The following is a 24,625-nucleotide window of genomic DNA, read 5'->3' as shown; positions in this document are numbered from 1 at the left end:
GCTATTATCACCTGGGAAATGTTATTAGATTTGAAGTGCTGATCTGTGCTCTTATTGAAGTTTGGATTATTTTTACTTCCTTGTGTTTGAAAAAAATAATTAAGGTTGAAGCATTGTAGCTGTCAGAGAAATAATCACACTTGGACAACACCTTTTGACACTTGCCTCTGAATTTTAAGAATTTTTCTGTTTATATTGCTGACAAAAATCAAGTTTGTACTGCAGTTCTTAAAGGGTGAAGTTCATCTCCATGGAGAGGGCTTGCACAAAGCTTATGCTGCAGTCAGGTCCCATGTAAGACTTGTTTGGAGGACTGTTACAGTGATTTCAGCTAAGCAGGTGCAAGCTAAGTTATAGTCTACCCTGTAAAATCATCAAGAGAGTCATTGGCCGGCTTCTGATTATAAAATCTCTACCACAAATGCTAATGATGATGTTCAGAAACCTGGAATAATGTTACTTAGTTGCCATGCTGTATGAGTTTGAATAGCTGATGAGCAAAAAATTATCTGTTACCTTAATATATTTGATATAGACAGACTTAGTATGTTTGATACGGGCAGATCCTCAGTATGTGGTCAGAAACCATTATTTTTCTGACACTTCTCAGAGTAGACTCCAGAAGGTGAAGAACTTGTGTTGCCTCCTTTCTCTGTGTTAACTAGCACAGTTCTGTAAAAAAACATTTATATTACATTTTTATGAGTTTCCTTTAAAGTTTCCTAGTAGTGCAAGTGGTTTTTTTCGTGAATAATGTTCTCATGCATGCATATATACATGTAAAGTTATAAAATTATATTTCACTATTATATGAACACTTTGTCAGGCATTTTTAACCACCAAACTAGGAAGATCGAGTGTATAAGGGAGAGTGCCTCTGTCATAGTCACTTCACTGACTTTTTTCCAGCAGTTCATTAGCCTGGGGGTATTCCCAAACAAGATAGCATTTACAAGGTAGAAAGATACTATAGGAATTCCTAAGTAGCAGCTGTTGAGAAAGCAGAGCAGAGCTAGCTCATTTTGAGTAGGAATGGTTTTCAATAATGTTTATTGTTATCCTCTCTCCTCTGAGGTTTTTTTGTAATTATTTGGTGATCCATCATTTTGGATATAATGCATGGTTCCAAACAGTATTTTGTCCTTGATTGCATATTTTTAAAAAGAAGAGACAGAATAAAAGCCATAGGCTCTGCTACAGGGTGTCTGTGTCTCTGCATCCAATATTTTTCTGTATTTTTAGCTAGGAAAAAAAGACAGAAAGAATTTAAAATCTGTCTTATGCGGGGTGTTTTGGTTGTTTTTTTACCCCCTCTCCTTGGAACTTCTAACAAAAATGTGCATGGTCTCTGAATTCATATATGGTGATGATGCATAGGAGGATGTCAGTGAGTGTTATTCTTGTTTTTAAAGCTTGAGGTTCATTTACACTGAGCTTCTTATACACAACCCAAAAGTGAATGTAAATGTGAAGGTTGTAAAATGGTCCTGATTTATACCATCTGTAATGTAATTTTGTCAGACCTTAGTGAAATGAGCATTAGGATCATGTACTTTTAATTTAATGTAGGCTAAATACCAGAGAATTTTAAATCTAGTGCTTTTTTTCTTGTGGGAAAATATTTGACCGTAGATGCTCGAACCCAAGGAACTGCCAGCTTTGCACAGTTATTGCATGTGTCTTATTTTTAACAGCAATGGACCTTTCCTAATGGTGCTCATCAGCGATTTGCGTGAGAGAGGGGGAACTACTTTGCTCTGGATATTTTGATCTTAAGGCAAAATGGTTGTTCATCTTTAGATAGAATACTCATCTCTCCTTTCTTTATTATGGTGTTTTTATTTGCACGGAAACTAGAACAAAGTGAAATCTTTCTTCTTATAAAGGAAGGCGATGAAAGTGCTATTTTATCCTTTGCTCGTCCTTATCAACATTCAGTTTTGATTTATTTTTAGTGAACTTGGGCTTGCCTCAGCACTTCTAGGGAGTATATATGGGCAATTAAACAGAAGTATCTTGCAGGAATGCTTGAGGACAGGCAGACCATTGATAGGAGACAGTGGTAGTAACATACATGCTACAAAGGAGTTTTCCCCACTGGAAGTGAGCATGGTATAACTCTAAAAAAGATTTTTCTGTGGAAACAGTTATCTTTTCTGTGAAAGAGCTTTTGGGACTTGAGCATCCTTGTGAAGGGCTAGGAGTCAAAAGCAGACCATAGTCCTTATCACTGTCACTCCGTTGTCTGTGAGATGGGAGCTGAGCAGACCTCCACCCGTTTCCCTTCCAAAAACACAGTGTGCAGATATTTCATGCATATGGGTGATTGACTTCAGGCCTTTACTCTACTCATGCCTTAATTCTTTTCCTTCAGATTATACCTAACTATTTTCTTTAATAGCCCTTGAAGGAATAGTTAAGAAACTTATTCAAATGAGAACTGGTAGCCAGATACCAACATCTTGTCATCCACGTTAGGTTCATGTCGCCTGTCATTGCTGTTTCTCGCATGCAACTTCCAGTTCTGACAAGTGACCTGTCAAAGATCTTCAGCTGCCCAAACACATTTATTGGATATACCTTGGATACAGCTAATTTCTGTTGGGTTTTTTCAAATGTCCCCTACAACTGTAGTTCTTCGAAGCCACGATTAAATGTGGTGATTCCAAAGTGAAAAGAGTAATTCCTTTGGAACTGGCCCTGTAAGCCACTTTGTTCACAGGAGCATAACGCTTCTTATTTGGTACCTGTGAGGGGTATTGGGGATGCTTTCCTCTAAGGTAGGTGATCAGATGGCATGTTTTGTGTTCTGTGAACATATAAAACGGTTATGTGGCAAATCCTTGGGATTAATAGACTTTGGGGGCGTATTTCTTAAAATGAAGTGTATGACTTAAGGAACGTAAGGAGATTTGTAAAGCTTTAGAGCCTTTCTGAGTCCTCGTCTTCGCAGTTTACTATCAAGGCTCCTAAATGTATTCAGTGAGATGTTGACAGTCTAGGTATTTTTAAGACGACATCTTACTCACACTAAGTACATTCCCTCCTCAAAGTAGCTATCAAAAGAAATTTTTCTTGCAGTTGCCTATTTGCCAAAATCACCCCTAGAGCTTTTAAAGATCAGACTGCCTTCCATTGAGGATTGGATGCCAACCATGTGATACCTTTCAAAAATAGGTGTACGTGGTGACTCGGATGCCAACCCCAAGATACCTTTTAAAAATAGGCATGTGTGGCGTTCATCTGCAAAGTAAATAGACAAAACTTGCTGGGGAGCATCAACACTCTCCCCAGAGGGTGAGCAACCACACTATTACTTGCAGAGGGTACCAGCCGCTCAGACGGAGAGCGAGTGCGCGCTGGGTGACTGGTTACCTCCCCTGTGCTTACTCAGAGGGTTATTGCTGGTGAACTGCAGTGCTCCTACCTGGCCGTTTCTCTTTCTGCAGCTGAGCAGATGATCTGAGTCTTTTGTCAGCCCCGTGTGTGCTCTGAGCATTGTGAAAACAAACGCCAAGGAGAAAGGGATAAAAATGAGAGCAAGCGTATTGAACAAAATGGCACAGAGCTTCTAATGTATCCCTACATTGTACTTACCTTTAGACCCTTACCTGAGGTGTTTGAGTTAGGGATGTAGTTGCTTTGGAGTAGGTTTTCATGTGAAGGCCACAGAGAAGTCTGTGGTCAGAAGAAGGTCCAGAGTCCTTTCAGGTCCGTTAAGGTCAGCACATTATTGCTGGTCCAGCCTTACCTCTGATTTCAGTTAGCGCAAGGTTAGGTCCCCAGCTGACACAGATGTCACGCTCAGCTTATTGAGAATGTTATACCATGAAATCACATATCCAGTCTAAAAAAAAAAAGCCTATTCAAATTTGGTCTTTGCATGGATTTTTTTTTGTATTTTTAAAACCTTGTAGTTAATAGCTTTTATATCATCTGTCACAAGAATGTTGTTATATTTGTTTAAATAGTATATATAGAAATAGAAACTCCTTTTCAAAGAGCAGAAAAAGCAAGATGACAGCTGCTGGCAGAGTAATACACTTTTTCAAGGAAAAAGGCGGATGCTGGGGTAAAGCGGCAGACCTCTACTGTACGAGCGGCAGTGGAAAGCGCTGCCCGCAGCAGCAGCCGAACCCCCAGGGGCTGTGAGCAGCTGCCCGGCCGCCGGCACACCTCGCCAGTGGCCGCAGCTTCTCCCGTGGCAGGGGTAAGGGTTATTAAAGGACCTCCGTCCCTGAGATATCTGGAGGCTACTCCAGTCCTTCCAGGAAGAGAGTTCATTTTCTTCTTATTTAGACTAAAGAAACACGAAGAATTTGGATGGTGTTTTCTGTCTTCAAGAACTCGTTCGCCGGTCCTTTACCCACTATGTAACGTGCAGCCCCTATTGCGAGTTGGCAGTTTTTCTCAAGAAATGTAGACACTGACTATTATAAATTTGCCGTTCTTTAGCTGCAGCACAATGTTTGCAATACTACAATATTAATAGTTGTAGTTTCTTCTTAATAATAATTCCTTGACGGGTATCGTTCTTTGGAAACTGACAGCTCCATATGCAAACGAAACACTTCCACCCGGGTGTAATGTCTCTGGAAACAAAAAGTCAAAGCTCTGCGGGTGTGGGAGAGACAGGGACTGTATCATTAGAGAATGCCATATAAGACAAGTAGGATAGGAAGATGGGTGTGCCACCCCAGGAGAGTCAAACTAGCTGTCTACCATGTCTGCTGATTTTTTGTCTAGTGTTATTAGTAGGAAGAATACTTACCTGATGCTCTTTGTCTGCGTGATTGAATTAGTTCAAATGGAGAGAATTATCCTGACTTCATTGTAATGGCAAGAAATGAAAGTCGTAAGTGAAGATGAAAGTAAGACCAATTGCAAACAATCTGTTTGCAGCATGGGAAATTAGGAGAGAGAAACTTGAGTAGCCTTTATTTTAAAAATACTAATATTTAAAAAAATAGTTGAACATTACCTTTCATTGAACTGAACATACGCAGAACCATTTAGAACCAAGCATTGGTTATAGGTAAAGTATAGTGAGAAGCAACAGCTCGTTAACTGCAACGCTACTGCTTATTCTGGGCACCTGTTGTCACTTTTAAATTACATTTGCATTATAAAAATCTGCTTTAGTTAACTAACTTCAAGTCAACAAATGTACAAAGTTGGCACAGTTTCCTCAAGGGTTTAATAGGGATGTGTGTTCATGCACACACCCATATTACATGTATGTAATGTATATACGCATTATATGCATCTATCTATATCTTTATATATTATGTAGAGAGAGACACTGAACTGTATTAGCAAGTAAAGGTGGTTATTGGTTTCTCTGATCCCTTTACTTTTGTTTCATTTCTGTTCCCCACTGTACACTCATCTTTTTTCTTTGATAAATACACTTACACATCTCTCCATCTTTGTTGCCATTAATAAACCATAACGTGTGCCAGTGTGTTGTACATCCTATATGCACTATATGCATGTATTTGTGCTTATAACCATGAGTGAAGGTCAATCTACTTACTAGGAGATTGCATAATAGGATTGCTCAATACAGCAAATAGGTGATGCTCAGTGATCCTGGGTAGATTTTCCAGTCCCCTTTTCCAGTGCTTTGTTTCAACCCTTATATGTTCCTTTAAAAACTTAAGTACTTTCCTAAAAGCACAGGATTGGAAGAGGCTTTCAGACAGACTGAGTCCTGGAGTCTGCTACTGTAGGCAATAGCCTAATGTCCTTCATTAGTTTTTCTGTTTCTGTCCTAGGAACAGTTAGGCCTTTTGCCATCGCTGCTTGGAAGGTGGATTCATATCAGAACTTTCAATAGCATTAGAAATGCAGTATGATTTATTAGGGGGAGAAAAAGGCCAGCAATTGCATAGAACGTTTAGTGTTGTATATGCTCCATGGAGTTATAATGCATCACAAGCCTGTGCACCCTGCAAAGACGCCGAATTCACTTGTAGTTTCAGAAATGCTCCTGCCAGGTGAAGGAACGTGGCTCTCCAGGTGTAGCAAATCGTGCTGTAATCTAATATTTGCCATCAAGTATCCTCTGCTCTCTATTGCTGCCATAGTTCACCTGCAAGCAGATCTCCATAGCATATGTGAAAATGAATACTGGAGAAGACCTCTATCTTTAGGGCATATGCCTGCTCCCCAGTAAAATGCATGGAGGAGCTGAGATTAAAACAGTCTCTGTGACTCGCTACAGTGTGGTGTAGTTTCCTTTCAATAATAAAATCTGTCTAAATTTGGTGAGGAACTCTAGGAACTAACTGTCCTAGTTATTTACCCATTTATTTGTTCTAGATGTTCGTCCCTTGCCTCTACAGCAACTAGGTACTGGATGTTTTAGGGACTCCAGCGGTAAGATTTCAGTAATGACTGTTGTGTGGTGTTCCAGATGAAGGACTTCTGCTCTTGGAAGATTGATTGGTGTCCTATTTTCAGTCATCTCCTTCAAAAACTGTAATGAAATTAGGAATAACAAAAGCTCTCAAAATGCTTTGAATTTTAGCGGACTTGTATTGTGTTAGAAAATGTGAAAAAAATAATAAAAGTGTCAATAGCACGTAATGAAGTTAAATCACCAAACCTGGCTTCTGTTGGGAAGAGGTCACATTCACTATAAATCACATATTTGCTACTCCAAAAATTCCAGTTACTCAAAATTTCTTGTCTAAGATGTTAATAAATAATAACATTGCTAGCTGCATGATGGTCTTTCTGTGGCAGCGTCTTTCCAAGAAACTTGATGATCTTTCGGGCCAGAGACTGATTGGACTTTGTTTTGTTATTTGCAGTAATGGACCAAAAAGCATTAGAGTGAATGAAAATGGAAATTTTAAAGCATAATTAAGTGATCTTAAAAAAAAAAAAATGGTCTGTTTTTTCAATTAGAATAATACAGATGTTTCCTTTGCCACAAGACAAGGCCTTTCCAAATGGAGCATCTGTGAAGATGAGAAGTACAGGGAAGTAACTGAGGTTCATAAACTATAATTTATGTTTGCACAACATTTTTAATTGAGAAATGTTATCAACTATTTCATTCTTGATTAGTCCGTAGTACTGGAAGTGAATGCATGGGTTCATATCCCGAGTGTAAGTTAACAATATTTTCCCCTTTAATTTTATACATAAACAAGTTTTTTAACGTTGAGGATAACAAATCCTCACGTACCCTTAATTTGTGATGAAAATAATTTTTAAAGGTTTTATTTTTTGCTGATTCTGCTGTGTTTGCAGCAGCATAGTATGCAGCCAGTTCTTGGGGAGAGTTTCTAGCACCTTTAGGATTAATTAAATTTAATTCCTGAAAATCAAGTTGGCAATTAAAACAGATCTATTGAAGGTGCTGAATGTTCCACTTTTGAAACAAATTTTTCACTACTATGCATTGTATAAAAAGGAGCTCAAAGAAAACATATGACCCTGATTCAAAAGCTCATTGAACTTCATGGAAAGCATCCTGTTTGGGGACAATATATTGGCCTTTACATTGTACTTAATGTATTAGTCCAGGAGTTTCTTGAAGTTTTATTCATGGGAGATCATTTCCTGTATGATAGCAGTTCAGAAGCTGATTAATGTCTGTGATACAAATTTTTTCTAGGGTAGAACAAACACAAGTTGTGGTTTTTATAGTATTTAAAAAAAACCACAAACAAACAACAAACAAACGAAAATCACTAGGCAATACAGAAAGGCTGTGTGGACCACAAATGGTCCACAGACTACTTTCTTTGGCACACCAACATTTTCGCTCTTGCAATACAAGATTAAACAGCTCAGTCCGCCAGTACCTGTGTGAAGGTGCTAAGTAGGAAGCAGAGAACCATAAAGGCAGAAGTAAAAATGGGTCCCTTGTGAGTTGAAGCTGTTAGTGAAAGTAATGATATCTTTGCGTTTATGGGTTAGCAATAAAATTCCTCTTTGCAGAGGGGTAATTCAGGCTTATGCGTTATTTAAGTGTGCTATCAGTGGGGCATGTTTTCATATGCTTTACATTTTAGCCAACATAAAAGCCAAAAGTAATTTTAATTCTTAGGGCAATACGTCTTCCTTTCTTTATCTCTGCTTCACTATGTTATGAGAAATGAAATAAACTTAAATTGGAAGTATTCAAAGCAGCTGTGGACTGAGCACCTGCAGTTGGATGTTAAATGTAAATGATGGAAGCATCTTTAAAATGACCTCATAAAATGATAACCTTTACTCTGTGTTTAAAGAAGTTGAACTTTCAAATTGCAAATTTGCTTCCTTGTAAGCGTGTTATCAGAAGGCATATAAAATCATTGTCTCACTTTCATTTGTGACTATAAAGCAGTAAGTTTGTTTTGGAAGTTCCTAATTTTTATCTAATTGGGACGGAGGGAGGGATGCTCTAGTAAATCTTGTTTACATTCAAATGTACCCTTGGATGCTGTATCAAATCCAAAGAAAAGACAGTTTGGAGAGAATTTGAATCAAAAGGTATCTTCAAGTTTTAGCAAGATTCCTATTTAAAATAGAAAAGAGACAAACTACATCAAGGTAACTGTTGTCACTTTGCCCATAATTTGTACCATTAAGTCAGCCGGTATGTCTAATCTATAAAATCATATGCTTGTCTCAAGTCTTTGCCAAAAGGGGGCAATTTTAAGACAGATAGTAGTAGCACCTTTGATGGTGTTAGTTAAAAAACATGTTATTTGAACTGTTAGTTTTATCTTTTATTCCTAAATTTTCTCTAGCAATTTATTCTGTATGATCTGTGAAATGTCCAACATGGGCACTGTCTAAGCATTAAAGGTCTGATTTTCAGTGGTGATAAGTACCTTCCACTCTATTAATAGTCATTGTTAGCCTTAGCGACTCCCAGCCTTAAGGGCTGGGATGGAGATTTTTCAGTGTTATCCTTGTGTTACATATGGGGGTTTCTTCACTTCTTTCTTAATACTGTTAGGCATTGCTGACAAGTACAGTTACGTCATCGTTGCGTTTTGCCTCAGGGTGGATGAAACGACGGGTTTGTGCATGGGAGTTACACCGAATAGAAAACAAAATTTTGACAAATCTGTGCTATTCTTGTTTAGATGGAAGGGGCAGAGTGAAACTTTTACCAAACTACAGCTGCTTGTATTAATATATCGGGAGATTTTATTTACTGCTCTTCCAAAAAAAAAAAAAAAGGCAGCGTGTGCTATAACCCACCTAGTGGCATGATATAATCCACCCGACTGGAGACAGGACTTGTGACTTGGAGTGCAGCTGCAAGGTTATAATCAAGGAAAAGCAAGTGTTCTTCTGCAAAATCTCAAAGGGATTCTTCTTAGCTGCTTAACAACAGAGAGGTGGTTTGTCATACTTGCTTCTCCCCATAATCTTCACGTATGCACGAAGAAAGTTTTCTTTTAGCTGTTTAATCGTTCAAGGGTTGATGCTTCAGGCTGGCGAGCTACACTGATGTACACGTTCTGAAGTTCTGACCCTTGACATTCTGTGAATAAATGTAGCACTCGCTAAATAAATGTAAGATCATCTTTTTTCAGCTGTCAAGTTTAGGTTTCGGGTATGCTTATTTAAATCCTAATTCTGAAAATGACTGCTGATTTTATTGTGAAGCTTGGTGGGTCTGTCTACTCAGAGCTCATCTTAGGACTGGGATCTTTAGGAGCATCGGTCCATTTCTAAACAGCAAAGTATATTTTGGGAAAATCTTCTCTTTCTGTCTCTTTTAAATGATTATCTATTTAGATTTATGAAAAAGCATCATTAGAGCTGGATGCCCATTTAGTTAAAATAACACCCTACTGATTGACTAGTTAATATATGTTTTCTCTGTTTGTATATGCCATGTCTCTGTAAAGTAACTGGGGGGGGGGAATCTCCTTGTGGATGAACATAAGCGTCCCACATATATCTGCATGTTTTTGAAATAAAACTGATTTGGAAAAAAGTTTTTAAGAAAAAGTCACTAACAGAAGATAAATGGTTTTAAAGCTAATTTCTGCTTCACGCACTAGGATGACATGGTTTTTTCAGTTCTATACTGAGGTCTCAAGAGATACTCTATTTGTTAAATCTGATATTAATGAGAAATGAGAGAGCAATTTGGTAGGTTTAGACTTGATTAGATTCTCCAGAAAAGCCCAGATAGCTCTAATGTGGAGAGAAGAGCCTAAAACTGCTTTGCATTCCTTCTGCACTCAGTAGCAAAGCAACTTTTCTGTGAAACTTCAATTTTTTAGTAATTTGGGACTCTCAATTTTTTTTTCACGTCACTATTGATAGGAGTATTCAAATTCAATCTGATACCAGTGCATGCAACTCCATTTGAAGTCAGCAAGAGGTGATGATTTGATGTGGAGTCTGACAGTCTGAGATTACGGTGGGGGAAATCATTTGAAAGAGTGTTGGATGGTCTGTACGGGGCCTCCTGTTTGCTGCTTCTGTAGTGAAATCCTACATACCAGTGTACAGTGTGTTTTTGTTGAAAGCATGCGATGATGCCTTCCAAAAAGGCCTGACGGTGAGAGATTGTGCATTTCCTGACAGCCATGACTAAATGATTCCAGCTGTTCTTGAGAGGCGCCTAATGCTGTGCTGAAAATTACTGTTTTGTACATCTTCTTTAGGATTTAAATGCGGTGATGTTTATTTTGCAGTATTGTTTAACTGGCTCTTGTTAAATAGTTGTTAGCACAACACGCCATTTTGGTAATGCTGGTTTTGTTTGTAATCTTTTAAGGTTGTGCTGGTGAGATGGAACGAACCATTCCAGAAATTAGCAACCTGCGATGCAGACGGAGGAATATTTGTTTGGATACAATACGAAGGCAGATGGTCTGTGGAGCTTGTGAATGATCGGGGGGCACAGGTTGGTATGCATGTTTTCTCTGCAGTCGAGAGCGATCAAGTCCTGAGAGGCAAAATGAAGAGGACAATGAATGGTGCTTTATACCTTTCGAAAAGCACAGGAGAAAATGAAACATTTCTTTATTGAAAGGAATATGCAAGAATTGTCACAAAGACACTTTGCAAGGACAGTTGCTTTATCCAGTAGCCATGACATCAGAGCTACAACTGGGCTAATAGTTGCCCTGGCTAGTTCTATGCAGTGCTACCTTTTATTAAAACAACAGAAAATTCCTACATGGCCCATTCTATTTTCTTGTCTTTGATGTGTTAAGGTAAGCGACTTCACATGGAGCCACGATGGGACTCAAGCACTTATCTCCTATAGAGATGGATTTGTGCTGGTCGGTTCAGTCAGCGGACAAAGACACTGGTCTTCGGAAATAAACTTGGAGAGTCAGATCACCTGTGGCATATGGACTCCAGATGACCAACAGGTAACGGGGCCTTTAGAGGTATTAATTGTGTTGCATTGATATGCTATAGAGTACAGCTTTTAAAAAGTTAAGTAAACTGGTCGCTTTGTAAGAACAGTTTCCCTCAAAACTGGTGCTCCCACAGATAATGAAAATTTAATTCATCCTGTCATTCTCATTAGGCAAATATGATAATGTACCAAGTTACCTATCATCACTTTTCACCCCGATTCACATGCACTCTTATTCGAAGTTAGTTGTTTGAGACAGGAATCTGTAGTTGTACCCCTAATCTGTTGATACAGCTATCTTGAAAATGCATTTGAGCAGAGATACAGCCTGGACTATTAAACATCTGACTTGTCATTTCTGTATAGAGCTGTCCAGTCTGCACTTGCAGCAAAAGCAGTTCCAGTGACGGATGTGGTTATGTTTGCCTTCACATGAGCAAATGGATCCAGTTGATGGAGTGTCAGAGAGACCTCTCAGCCTCATGCAAACAACATAATTTAAAATAAGGCCATTTTTCCAACCATGGAGTCCAAAACTTGTTGAGCTTTGAAAAAGCCACTTAAAAAATTTTTCTTTACTGCTTTTCTAAAGAAGCATATGATACTGGTCACTTCACCATTTATAGCGGGGCTCGAGCTAGCCCATTGGTTTCATTTGCAGAATTTACAATGGCCCTTTGCCATTCACTGTTGAGCTTACTGGAACGTTCTTTCCTTCCATGTGCTTGCTGTCGTTATGTTTAATGTGTGTATAATATAGTACTGAAAGAAATTATGGAGGTAGAATAGTGCAAAGAGAAACTGTGTTATGAACACAACTGGATTATTTTCCTTCCTTCATTTTACACTGCCATGAAAAGGTGCTGGTTCAAGACTCAAGGTACCACTGACTTTAATTTAGAATACTATAAATCCATCCAAGACAGAGTTATTTTGGGAATTGCTAGTGGAATGTAATAGCACTAGTAATATGCATTTCTGCAGCAGCATCTAATAATTTTAGAGTGCTCTACAAAGAATAATGAATTAATTATTGCAACACTGCTCTTTAAAGCCAGGGAGTCTAACTGCCTCTTTTTGAATCTGGGGAAATGTAAATCTCGACAATAAATAATTTACTTGAGATCAAGAGGAAAAGACAAGCAGCAGAAATAGGAGGGGAAACTAAGATCTAATAGTGCTCAGTCCTATGTTTTAACCACGACACTACCCCATTTGTGGGATATTCAGTTGTTGCTGCTGTATTTGGAAATATCTTCACTTGAGTGTTTAATTTGGGGTGACTGACTGCCTGTAATTCGATTTAGACGATATGTTTGTACTTTCTAATCTGGATGCTCCGTAAGTGGTTATTCCAGAAAACAAACACTTGTTCAGTGTCCAGATAAGCGCATTCAAACATAATGGCCAGTTCTAGCTGTGTGAAAATCACTTGCTTGAGTTACAGACTCTGCTGCTGACAAACTCATTGAAATAGAGACCAAAACCAGCCACGAGCATCATGTTGCTCTGCACAGTTCTCCTAACTATGGGGTTTGCCTGTTAAGTGATGATGGATTTTTGTCCTGTTCTCCAGAGTTGGTGGAAAGAAGCAATCTTCTAAAACATATGTAGATGTATTTGCCTCTGGAGGCACAAGGAAATATGGCTCACCGAGGTACAAGGCGAGAGACTATGCTCAGTTCAAACTAAAAATAGTAAATTGGGGGGGAAGGACTTTGCATATATTACACACAAATAAGCACATACGGAAATACATGTGTGTCCCTTACTAGCTTATCTCCTTATCTAATTTCTCTCCTGATTTGTATCTGTGCAAATGAGAACAGAGTATTATTCTAGTCTAGAGTAGCTTCAGCATCTTCCCTATTGCCTAACGTAATCTACTTATCAGTACAGTGAGTGAAAGATAAATGTCAACATTTACATTTGTATTTTCATACTATTCTTTTTGTCACCCCTCTGGCACCATGAAGACTGCTAATGAAAGTATTCCTGGAAAACATTACACTCCATGGTCCCATGACATTAGCGCAACTAACTTGGAAAGTTAAATTTCCAAGGGGAATGCATTGTTCAGTGTCAGTTTTCTATTGTCCTGATAAAAATTTGCTCAATACAGTCTGTCTGTTCACCTCACTCTTCAGTTCTCTTAACTTGCTCCCTCAGCCCTCTTCTGCATGCATCCTCCTCTTTTCTTCAAGTCTCATTTTCCATCTTTTCGCCTATCGGTCTATTCAACACCAGTAGCCTGTCACCTCTGTCACTCCTCACCACGGCTCCGTGGCAGCTCTGCAAAAGGAGGGTAATTTCCTACCACCATCTTTCCATTGGAGGCAAGAAGTGGTTGGAGCTACAGTATTGCCAACCATCTTCTTGTTTGCAAGAGCGTGTGTGGCCTCTGAGTTTGTGTCCTTGCTGTGCTTTGACATGGGCTTGTAAGTAAAACACCTGAGGCAGCAGCTGATGCCACCTGTGGTTGAAACTCCATAGTTTATGCTTCCCAAAGTCTTTTGAGAGCCTGGAGATGGGATGAGAGCTGGAGAGATGAGCACGGAGAGATGAGTACACTCCTGCTGCAACTGAGCATATAGTTGTATCTTTTAACTGATGTGGTATGTACTTTGCCCTCAGGAAGTTGCTGGCTGATTTTATTAATACTAGATGCAACTGTTCTGCATTTTCTTTCAGGAAGAGAGTGGTATCATTCTTCTTGTGGCTCTGTTGGTTTTTCAGGATTTCTTGAGCTCTCCTTGTGTGTTGGGGACAAGCTTAGTGTGAGTCATAAGACAGTTGATACAGCCTGCCTGACTCCAGCGCTTTCTTTCTCAGCATCATGTGTCGTCAGATGATCTTCTCGTGAATGTCACTGGCAAATTTTTACTGTGGTTCACACCCAGGTCTTGAGCCTGGACTTTGAGCTACGGACTTCTTCAGCTAATTCGATACATAGGCCTTTTGATTGTGATTCTGCATGTTTATTGTAGAGGACTAGAAGTTAATTTTCTCTTTTCCATTGTGTGTCTGTAGTCCTGCTCCTGTGGAGGGCTTCAGGTGTTTCCTGCTCCTGTACACTATAACCAGAGCACGCGTCTGGCCGAGGCACAGAGCCCCATTATACCAATGGGTTCTTGAGGATAATAAGCAAATACACAGAATAGGAAGGCTTTACAGGACTGGGTGCTCTGTGTCTCAAGCAGAGTGCCACACTTCGGTCAAACTCAGACAGGTGGGATCACTCAGGAGTGTGACCTTCCTTTCACTGTTTTGAAATGTTTTTTTCAGGGCTACAAGAGGCTGTAGTAGAGCCTACTTCCTCAGGGTCGTGTGGAGTATTTTTCTGGTGAGAAGGCTCACCTAGGATCGTGTAGGGATAAAAGTATATTTGAAATGAAAAGTAAATTTGAAATATCAGAGAATGCTGTACCCTGTCTTGAGAAGACAGGTCTGTGGTGTTGTACCATGCTTGTTTGCAAAGAGGGAGTGTACATACCAAGTAGACTGAATGACTTCCCAAGTGAGAAGAACTTGAGTTTTGTCTAGCCAAAGGGTTTACTTATAATTACAGAAGCAATGTCAATAAGTAATTGAGGATTTTTCCTAAGCCCACAAGTCATATAAAATATCTTTCCAGTGCTTCATCTCCCCTCCTGTGTGCTTGCTCAGCTCCTAGTGACATTTTTCTATCAACTTCTGCTGCCCTCAGGCCATCCTCTCCCTCTCCTTCTCCCAGATTTTACCTATTAAAGAGGCTTATCTCTGTTCACGAGGAGAGAAAGGCACAGTGTCAGAGAACTGGGTGAGAACTGTAGAGGGGTCTGATTATCCTCTTGTTCGTAGCAATATAGTGTAACTCCCTGGACTTCACTGGGGTTGTTTCTGTTGCTGTTTCTGTGTGTGAGAAGGGAATCACTCTCTAATAGAGGGAAGCCTTGATGAAAATGAATGAATGTATTTTAATTCCTGGATATCCCAAGAGGTGCTGTTAATCTATATGTGTTCCCTGCATCTCAGCTAATGTAAATTATTAGACTTTTCTGACAGCTGTAGGAGCCCATTTCTATTTTTCCCCCTCCTCTTTCCTGTTGTAAGCTTTTATTTGTGGAAATGCAGGGACTGGCCAGCATTCTCTTTGGCCGGGACATGACAGACAACAGGTACGTGTGAACTTTGCCAGCGCACTTCCTTCTGTTTGCTTTGAAAATAGGTATACAATCAGTTAGCTAGTTTGATTGGCATCCTGCTGGGTACAACATTAACTATTGTATGTGGTCCCATCGCAACACAACATGCATTAGTACTAAGAATGTGTAAATACAGGCCCCAAGTTTCAGTCTGTTCTGTGTCTAATCATACAAAATTCTGCTCGCGGTGGAAGAGAAAAGCAGCACAGCATTAGGAACAGATACCGTGTGTACTGCAGGGTCCTAGGAGATACTGGAAGAAAACCTGTGAGACCAGGAGCAGATGAAACCGATTTGTCTCAAAACGCAGGGTGCGGGAGGTCTGTATGTTGGGTTTTTTTAAATCTTTTGTAGCTTGCAGTAGCTGTGCAGGAAGGCAGTTTCTACGCTGTTAGCTCCTGGCGCTCGCCATCCCACGGCGACCACAGATGCTTCAGCATCTTTTTCCTTGAAAGGCACGAGACAGGGGCAGGCTTCCCCTCCTTCGCCCTGCCTGCAGCGCCCTGCCTGCAGCACCCTGCCTGCAGCGCTTCAGGGTGGAGCCCGGGATGCTGAAAGGGGCTTCACATGAAGGAGGGGATGTGTGCTACTTTCTGGGTCCAGCGGTGTAGTCGTGCCGGCTCCCTGTGCTAATACAGCACTTTGTGTCTTAGATGTCCCTGATAGGATCAGCGCCGTGCTGTGCCAAGTGGCTGCCGTGAGGTAGGAGCTACGGCACAATTCTCACCACGCGGTAGGAGCTAATTAACAAGAAGCGCTGTCAAATGATTACCGGTGGCACCAGACGTTTCATGAGCTTGCCTCTCAGGCTCCTTGGTTTTGGTGTGGCTTTAGTCCCTGGCAGGAATTTTAACTAATCAATCCATTATTATAGTCTGCTTTTGGATCCCCCCATTTTCATCTGTGGGCTGTGATTTGCAGTTGCTACCACCTTTTCAGGGAAATAGTCGTTCTGAACAACCCCTGAGCTGAAACTAGGAATAGTAGCTTTACCTAGCTTCCAGAACATGGCTTAAAAATAAGGAATTTATTCTTGAAAATGCGTTGTATCTGTTTGGGCCACGATGCCATCTTCTCACCTACGTCTTCTTTTGCTTGCTGCTCTGGAACGAGGAGTTTGTGCTTCCATTCACCCTACCATTTTGGTTTTGATCAGGTGCTGTAGCGCACGTCTGATGCAGGCAGTCCTTGCTATTGCAGTAGTCACACTGATCAAGTTTAATTATGCTCAGACATCTAGCTGTGTGGAAAAAGAACCTTGAAGACAGCCTTCTAATGAGTTGACAGAATGATGAAAGGGAGCTACAAACAGGCAACTGGGGCAGTATAGGGAAGGCAAATATTTACCTTAATTATTATGAATGAAGGGAAGGAAGGACAAAATGAAAAAAATTACACCCTGTAAAATTTGAAAGTGTAAGCAATTATTTTGGTCTTTATTAGAATACTTCTTGTCCCTATTAAGGATCTTTACAGGTTCGCATAAAGGAGCCTTTAAAATGCCAGGGAATATCTATATTTTTGTGTCTTGCCATATAAAAATGCATCTTTTCCCCAATCCATTGTGGGTGCAGGGACTATCAAATGACCATACATATATATTTACAATGACCAGAGCCACTCAGAATTGCACTGTAAGATACAGTCTTTGAGGAAGAACTGAAAGACTTATTTTCACTGATGGATGAATTACTCAAATTACTGGGAAAAATGGCTAGAGGCTTTTTATAGCATTGAAGAAGTGTCATTAATTAACTAGGCAGTTTATTCAAGCCACGAGGACTGCAGACAATGGTTAAATCGCATATAAGGATTTTAACATTGCATGCTGCATAATTGAGCAATACCATTAAAATGCAAAAAGAGAACAGGGGAAGGAGACTTCAGTTGTCTTTCAAGATAAATCCACTTGTTATATAAAACAAACAGATAAACAAAACCCACCACAGCTTAACTGTCTTTAATATTTTGGACTATTTCTAGAAGCATTTCAAACCTTTGTGGCAGACTTATTAAAATTAAAGATTTCTGCTTGCTTGTGTTAAGGGTTCTATGAATGTTTACTGTCCTATTGCATCCTTTTATAGACAAAATATGTGGGGTTTTATATATACTGAGAATGTTTAAATGTTTTTGCAGAGACTTTAGTATTCTTGTTTTATGTATTTATACATGCTGGAAGCCAGTAACACTTTGTTTTTGTTCTTTGCTTGGTGACTTGATTTTTATGATGCCACATAATAGTGACAGACAGATTTGGGGTGAACAAGTAATGTGAATTTTAAGTGCTAGTTAGCCTTTCTTTCTCCCATCTCTTTTTATTATGTTGTTTTGAAGCTGCAGTATGCAGCTATTTCTGAAATAATAGATTTCTCTTTCTTTTTTTTTCTGATGTCTATACATAGTTTTATTAGCACTGTCTTTTCTTTGCCTTTTTGTCTCGAGTAGGTTTCATGCATCATTCTGCTGAGAATACAACTTTCAAAAAGAAGGAAGGGGAAGAGTTAAATAGCTTGGTGCACTATGCCTTTTTTTACTTGTGCTCTCCTGTTCTCACTAGCAATGAGCAGCTACACTGCAGATTTCAGTACTCAGATGAGGACTTTATAGGCTTTGCCTTGAGTTTTGGGGAGGATAGAGAACAAGATGTTCTCCTCGGAGACTCTAGGGTTCATCTGCAGCTTCAGGAGCCGTGGCATCTCTCCGTGGGTTTATTCCAGGCAAGGTTTTTCCTGCCAGAAACTCTAGTTGATGCTGCACAGTGATTGAGCGGGAGTTGAAGGAGTGGAGCAACAAGGTGATGCTTCAGTGTGTTTTCTTCTTCCCACTCGCTTCATCTGCGCCTTGCCTAATCTTTCCCTAGACACTCTTCATCCAGCCTGTAGTGGCAAGACACTGAGAGAGCTGACGAGGTGGTGCTATTTGTTCTATTTGTTCTGAGGGCTGTAAGATGGGAGATGTTTATGTGCTGACAGCATCATGGCTCATTTTTTCTCAGTAGCTCCTGCAGTGTTTCATGTCAACACTGTTTCAGATGAGTCTTGCAAAGACATTTTTCCCTTAATGACTCTGTCTGGAAGGAAGAATACAACTGTTTTAGTGTTTTGCTCATCTTTGTAGACAGGGTATTTGATGTTTGTTACTACAAAAAGCGAATGGCTGAATGGATTTCTGCATCCCCTTGGATGCACAGTGTGCTAGGACATACGGATCACCCTCAACAGTGTATCTTGTAACTCTTCACTGTGATCTAACATGACACTCAGGTCACAATATTCTTATTTTAGTTGACCAGAATCTGGGGTTTGTTAAGGTCTGCGCACTCTACCACATCTTCCCCTCCCTCAGGAAAGGAAGGATGTCAATGGCAGTGACAAACCAGAGATGGAGGGAGAGCTGAAGACTCGTTGTGCCATTCAGTTAATGTGTCCACTTAGCGTTTTTATACCCAGTACTGCTTTACATTTTTGGAGCATCAGTGTTTGAGTCAGCAAAGTAAAGATGAGCGCAAATAGAAACACGACCAGTCTCTGTGTGGGAAGTGGCAGGAAGAAAGAAGTCGTTTGCCTCTCCTCTCACCTTGCTGGCACTTGTACAGAAAGATTTGCTCATGTAGCCTGAAGTCTTTAGTTCTTTGGGACAGGGAGTACTTATTTGAAACTGTGTTTCTGAAAAGCACTGTGTTATGCTGTGGGGCAAATAGTAAGAACGAGGATTTGCAGTGCACCTCTGCAAAGTAGCAGCACATACTTGTGCTACTTTTTAGGCAGTGCAGGGAAAAAAATGGCACCTCCTGCAGGAAGCTGCTCTCTTTCTAAGAAGTTGTATGTAAGGTAGGAAAATTGCTTTAATTTGTTCATTCAGATTTTGAGTTGATCAGGAGAGGGCATGTGAGTGGAAGTGTAATTCTTACAGAGGAAAAATTCTCCAAGCTCTGAAGGTTTTACAGCATTTTTTAGAAACGGTCTGTGTTATTCCACTGCGAGAGCCACTTGGCTGAGAACGCTTCGGCCGCAGGACCGATTTGGTTCATCCAGAGCTTTGTGGTCTTTTCAGTTCAAAAGAAATGTAGCTGGCAGAGTGGTAATTTAAACTTTATTATCACTGGGACTTCATCCGTCGATTTTTTGGAAGTTCGTAAGAAGACCAGGAGCCAAATGGGGACTTGAACTTGGGTCAGATGTGTTCAAGCCTGTGAATAGTGTGAAACCTTGGTGCAGGGAAGGAGGATTAGAGTGATTGAATCTGGAGGAGATTTGTGGATTTCTGCACTAGGTCTTGTCTGGGAAAGCAAGGCCAAGTTTCACAGTAAATTGGAGATGAAAGGTGATATTTTTGGAAAGTGGTATCACATGGTCTTTCCACTGATTTGACAAAACGAGATAGTATGCCAATGGAAAGTGGGAGCAATATCTCTTTGTTCTCCAAAACCTTTCCGATCAGTGTTTCATCCCACGTGGATTCAACTTGAGCTCTCTGCTCTTTGTCCAGGAGCCAGTTTCTTGTCAGTGTTCAGACATTGAGGGATTGTTGGCGACTGCATCAGCTGAAAAGGGATTAATCCTTCCCTGCTTTCCTTGCTTTTAGGAGGATAGTCATTCTTCTTCAGTTCCTCATTTCAGTAACAGTTTATTACTCAGCCTATCTCCATGTTGACTCAGTTATACTTGACCTCACCCATTCTATGTATTTCCTGACCATGCTGAGTTACTCCTCTCTGCCAGCACCCAAGACCTAGACGGAGAATGCAGAAGTTGAGGGGCTGGCTTCCATTAGCATATAGCTTAACCCAGGGGCTTCTTGATTTTGTATTATGAAATTCAAAAGAGCAAGGACATTGCGTCTAAACTGCTTTGTATTGCATTTTCACTGGTTGAGAGTGCAATCCTTGTTGCTAAGTAATACCATTTTCAATTAGGAAAAAAACCAAACCACAAAACCCCAGCAGAAACTCTCAGACTTCTAAAACTCTGAAGGAAGTTTTAGCTTCAGCAGTCAACATATCTTTCAGGAAATAACTAAAACCTGGCTTGGGAACAATGCAGGAGACTGCCAAGTGTATCAGTTGACTTCTTTGCCTGATTGAGTGGTTGTTGCTAAAACTAATTGGATTTTCCCACCTAACAGTGCCAAACAGTTGTTTTTGTTGCTATGTATAACTGGATATATGTGAAGAATATGTGTTTTCATAGACATGTGTGCACTTTCCTGGCAGAGTTTAGTGAGAAAATGGCGCTGCTTGAAGAGCGTTCCAGAGTACTTCTGCTGTGGGAGCTCAGTGGTCCAGGCTCAGAGTCCTGTCCGTGTTAAAAGCTGCAGAAGATGTTCTGTAGAAGGTGTTCCAGCTGTTGCTGGCTTTTTGTTCATTTTGCATACTACTTCAAATGTGATTTGAAACCTGACACAAGTTTAAAAAAAACCACAAATCTTTTCCACATCTAAAGTAAACTGAGGCATATTGTTAATTCAGTAAACATGATATAGAAGGGCAACTCTTTTCACTTAAAAATCTAATTGTTATAGGATGCTTTCTTGAAAAATGTCTCGAGAGTCAAGAAAGAATAGAGAAATGTATGTGCCTGGAAATACACAAGTCAGAATTAGTCCAGGTAGAATTACAGGAACATATAATAATCAGTCTTTCTGTGATTTGCCAGAGTGCTTTCAAATAACATTATCTTCACCTGGACAATTGTTTCCATCCCCACATGTCCAGAGTAGTTGTATACCTTGAGATCCTGGTTTTGAGACTACTTACATTTTTGACTCCTGAAATGGCATGCAAGGCTGTATCTCATTTACAGCCCTTCAGCTATGTTATACTATTTTAGAGAGACATAAAGCCAGTGCGGTTTGAATCCCCAGGTTTTGGTATTTCGATATTTATTAAATGGATTTGTCACAAAGATCTCCAGTGTATTTACTTTGTGTTCTCATTTGAGGGCTTTGTAACAGTTATCTAGACCCTATGGACTTTGTAAGAGAGAGAAGGAACAAGCCTGAAAGTAGGTGACTAAACCAGTGCTGCTTTTGAAAGCGTTAATGGTCTTGAATGAGAATTTCACTGCTGTGTATATATGCAGTTAGCTGGATGATCTCGTGGGGTATCATCCGTGTGTGAGGCTGGTAACTCCTCATGTCCAAAGGAAACAAAAAACCTCTTCTCAGTTTTTTCAGACATAAAGACAGTCGAAGAAAACCTAGTGCTTTCCCCCGAGCTTGTGTGTGAATTGTGGTGATGTCTCTTTTTGTGTCAGTTCAAGAAATCATTTTACAGTGGCTGAATTTTTAATGGAAGCAAAAAGTATTCAGCAGGAGAGCAGCTGTTTCCCTCTCTCTGGTTCTCTCTCTTTTTCTCTGCGTTTTGAGGTAAAAAGAAGGAAAGCCAGAAATACCACACTGAGAAAAAACAAACTTTCACTTTTTAATGTATCCTAAGAGGCGGCTGCTGCACTGCCTCTTGCTTTGTGATGGAGAAACAGTAAACAAGAAGAGCACAAGGAATGCAAAATGCTAATACCGCAACTAAATGGACTGCAAAATATTGTAACTCAGCCTTTGCAAGACTGGCATTTTTTTGTTAGGCTAATGAATGAAAATATTTAAAGGCAATAATTTCCCTAGTATTTCCTATGTTACTAAGCCTACCTGCATAAATAGAAGGTTGATCCATCATTTTGTATATTAATCAGTTCATAGTTCAGTTAATTCTGGATCAGCAAAATAGATTTATCTCTATTAGTATGATGGCATTATGGTGACAACTGCGAAGGCCTTTCCTATCATGAATACTAATGTTTGTCCAGATGGCTAAATCCGGGCAAACAGAACTAATTCAGCTTCCTTGAACTGCTCAGCATCTTCTGACAATGCAAACGCAGTTGGCCTTTTTAGCGTTTTTGCAGAACGTAATTTCTGAGGTTATAGTGCTGACTTTTTGACTTTTTCCTTTGGGGGGAGATAAGGGAGGAGGCTGAAGAAAAAAGCATAAAGATAGGTCTAAACTTTGAAAAGGGGAATGTCAGGGAAACAACATTGGTTGAGGGGGCTGCAAATGCAGAGGTACCCAGGGTTAACTGTTGGTGGCATCATTCGTACAGCAAGACATGTATGCCAAACAGAAAAGGAACCAGAAAGGCAAAGAGTAGAACAAAATGTTGAAAGAGCAAGGTTTGCAAAGTGGGTAGGTGGAAGAGGAATCCTCCAGACTTTGGAAACACAGCCCTGGAGAATGTTAAAAACCAAAAGCCTAAGTTTTTGTGAGATCATTCATGGTTCACTTGGTCATAAGCTGCTGGTGAGATTTGTGCCCTGGGCTACTACTTCACTGGTGAGAGACTCCTCACTAAGTCTGAGGAAGTGACAAGGGGGTCCTGGAACAGGTTAGTTTGAAACGCAGCAAGTCCTGTCTGACTGGTACATCCAAAGATTATGAAGGATCTTGAATATGAAGTAACTTAGCTGCTAGCAGAAGTAATCACATCTCTGTTCTAAGTTTTGAAGGGCAGCACTATTTTGCTGCAATACATTTAGAAAAGGTTTTAAGAACATCCAAGAAATGTGCAAATAAGGCTTACATCCGCATCTTGCAACTGGTTAAAGCAAAAATTGAACATGGAATCACAAAACACCTGTAAACTGGTCTGAAAGGACCTAGGTAGGACGTTTCTTCCAGAGGGAGATCATGGCTCACTAGTCTCTCAGAAGTCTTTGCATGCATCATTAAAAGTCATGGCTAGAAAAAAATAGCTGAAATGGTGTGTTTAGTTCTGAAAAACAAATTCCAATGGAAACAGGCCCCCCTTAGGATTTCCTGACAGAAATACCTGTCTGTGCGCTTTGGCGTAGTGGGGATATATCCTCTGCATGAATGATTTGGCAGGTGTAGAAACCCCAGCAAATTATAACAATACATATTTTACTTACTGTTTGGATGGCTTAGCAGTGTGAAGAGAACAACTGGCCAGGAATCAGTCTGCAAAGGGGAAGACTAAGTAGTGAATTTGCATTATAAAAATGGGAACGGTGGGTTTGCCTTTATGTCACGCTATATATTTTAAATTATTTTTTACTTTTAAAATACTTGCTGCTGTTTAAAATATTAACTGCTGTGAGATAGCAACATTTACAGGTTACATACAGTTATTTGCATTACTTAGGGCTGTAGAAGGCTTGAGAATTTCAAGTCCAATAGAGCTCAGTTTGCTGGACTGGTCCAGTAAGCAACTTCTAGGACACATCTAACCCTTTGCCTTTTTCCAATGTGATCAGTCTCTTCCTGGAAAAACTTAGTGTGGTCACTTTGTCCTTCCACCTGCCACCTGTCCTGTAGGAGAAGGAAGAGATATAACTCAAGAAATTGCTCAGTGGAGTTACCATAAAGCTGGCAACTTAGCCACAGCTTAGGGAATATTAGACCACCTGAGATTTTGTGACAGATGACATTAATTTTCATAACATTTCAGTGTATCCAGGAATTTAAATACAAACTGTTGATGCACCTTGCATAGTCCAACAAAGCAAGTTCTGTCTTTCTGTGAAAATTTTGGTTTTTAAATAATCATATTATACTAGGATGGAGTTTACTAGATTCATTTTCAATGCTGTTTTAATTAGCTGAGTCTGTTAGTTGTTTTGCTTCCCTCAATTGTTAGATGTACATTCTTCATAAAAAGTCAAAGAGGTTTTTTAAAAATCCTGGGCCAACATGAGTAAAGCAGATGTTCCTTTTCCAGCCTTCTAGCATCACGATACTGGAATCTCTCACTTTGAAAGTGCTGACCTGAAGTAAACTCTAGTGGCTTTATATTTCTTCCAGTAGCTATAGCAAGACCAGCTTCTAATACTTCAACTTGAGCTTCAGTCAAAGGCTCGGCCACTGCTCTGATACAGAATGACGGCCTATGTTCCGAAAATGTTTTGATCAGATTTCCTGGGAGTTTTGTTTAACTAGCAACCTTAGAAACTTTCAGTGTTAGTACTAAATGTCATGAAGGGAACATCTTACTTTATCAGTGTCTTTCTGCAACAGTATTGACTATTCGGTTTGTACAATGAAAACCTGAGATTGGAAATAATTCTTTCTTTTGCCCCTCGTATA

General features: G+C 39.9%; 1 protein-coding gene across 12 annotated transcripts in view; it reads left to right on the top strand.

The window, feature by feature from the left end:
- Positions 1–24,625, top strand: part of TULP4 (TUB like protein 4) — a 167,496-nt gene that overhangs the window by 92,544 nt on the left and 50,327 nt on the right. For all 12 annotated transcript variants that reach the window (XR_012775279.1, XR_012775278.1, XM_075498902.1 and 9 more), the window contains 2 exons: positions 10,748–10,876; positions 11,190–11,351. Coding sequence is in view for 10 of the 12 variants with exons in the window: in XM_075498902.1 (XP_075355017.1) it covers positions 10,748–10,876; positions 11,190–11,351 (291 nt within the window). In the remaining 2 variants the exon portion in view is untranslated. The remainder of the gene's footprint in view (positions 1–10,747; positions 10,877–11,189; positions 11,352–24,625) is intronic.

Source organism: Mycteria americana, chromosome 3 (genome assembly GCF_035582795.1).
Source record: "Mycteria americana isolate JAX WOST 10 ecotype Jacksonville Zoo and Gardens chromosome 3, USCA_MyAme_1.0, whole genome shotgun sequence".
Lineage (NCBI taxonomy): Eukaryota > Metazoa > Chordata > Aves > Ciconiiformes > Ciconiidae > Mycteria > Mycteria americana.
Note: the sequence above shows the minus strand (reverse complement) of the source record. Positions and strands in the feature narration are given on the sequence as shown.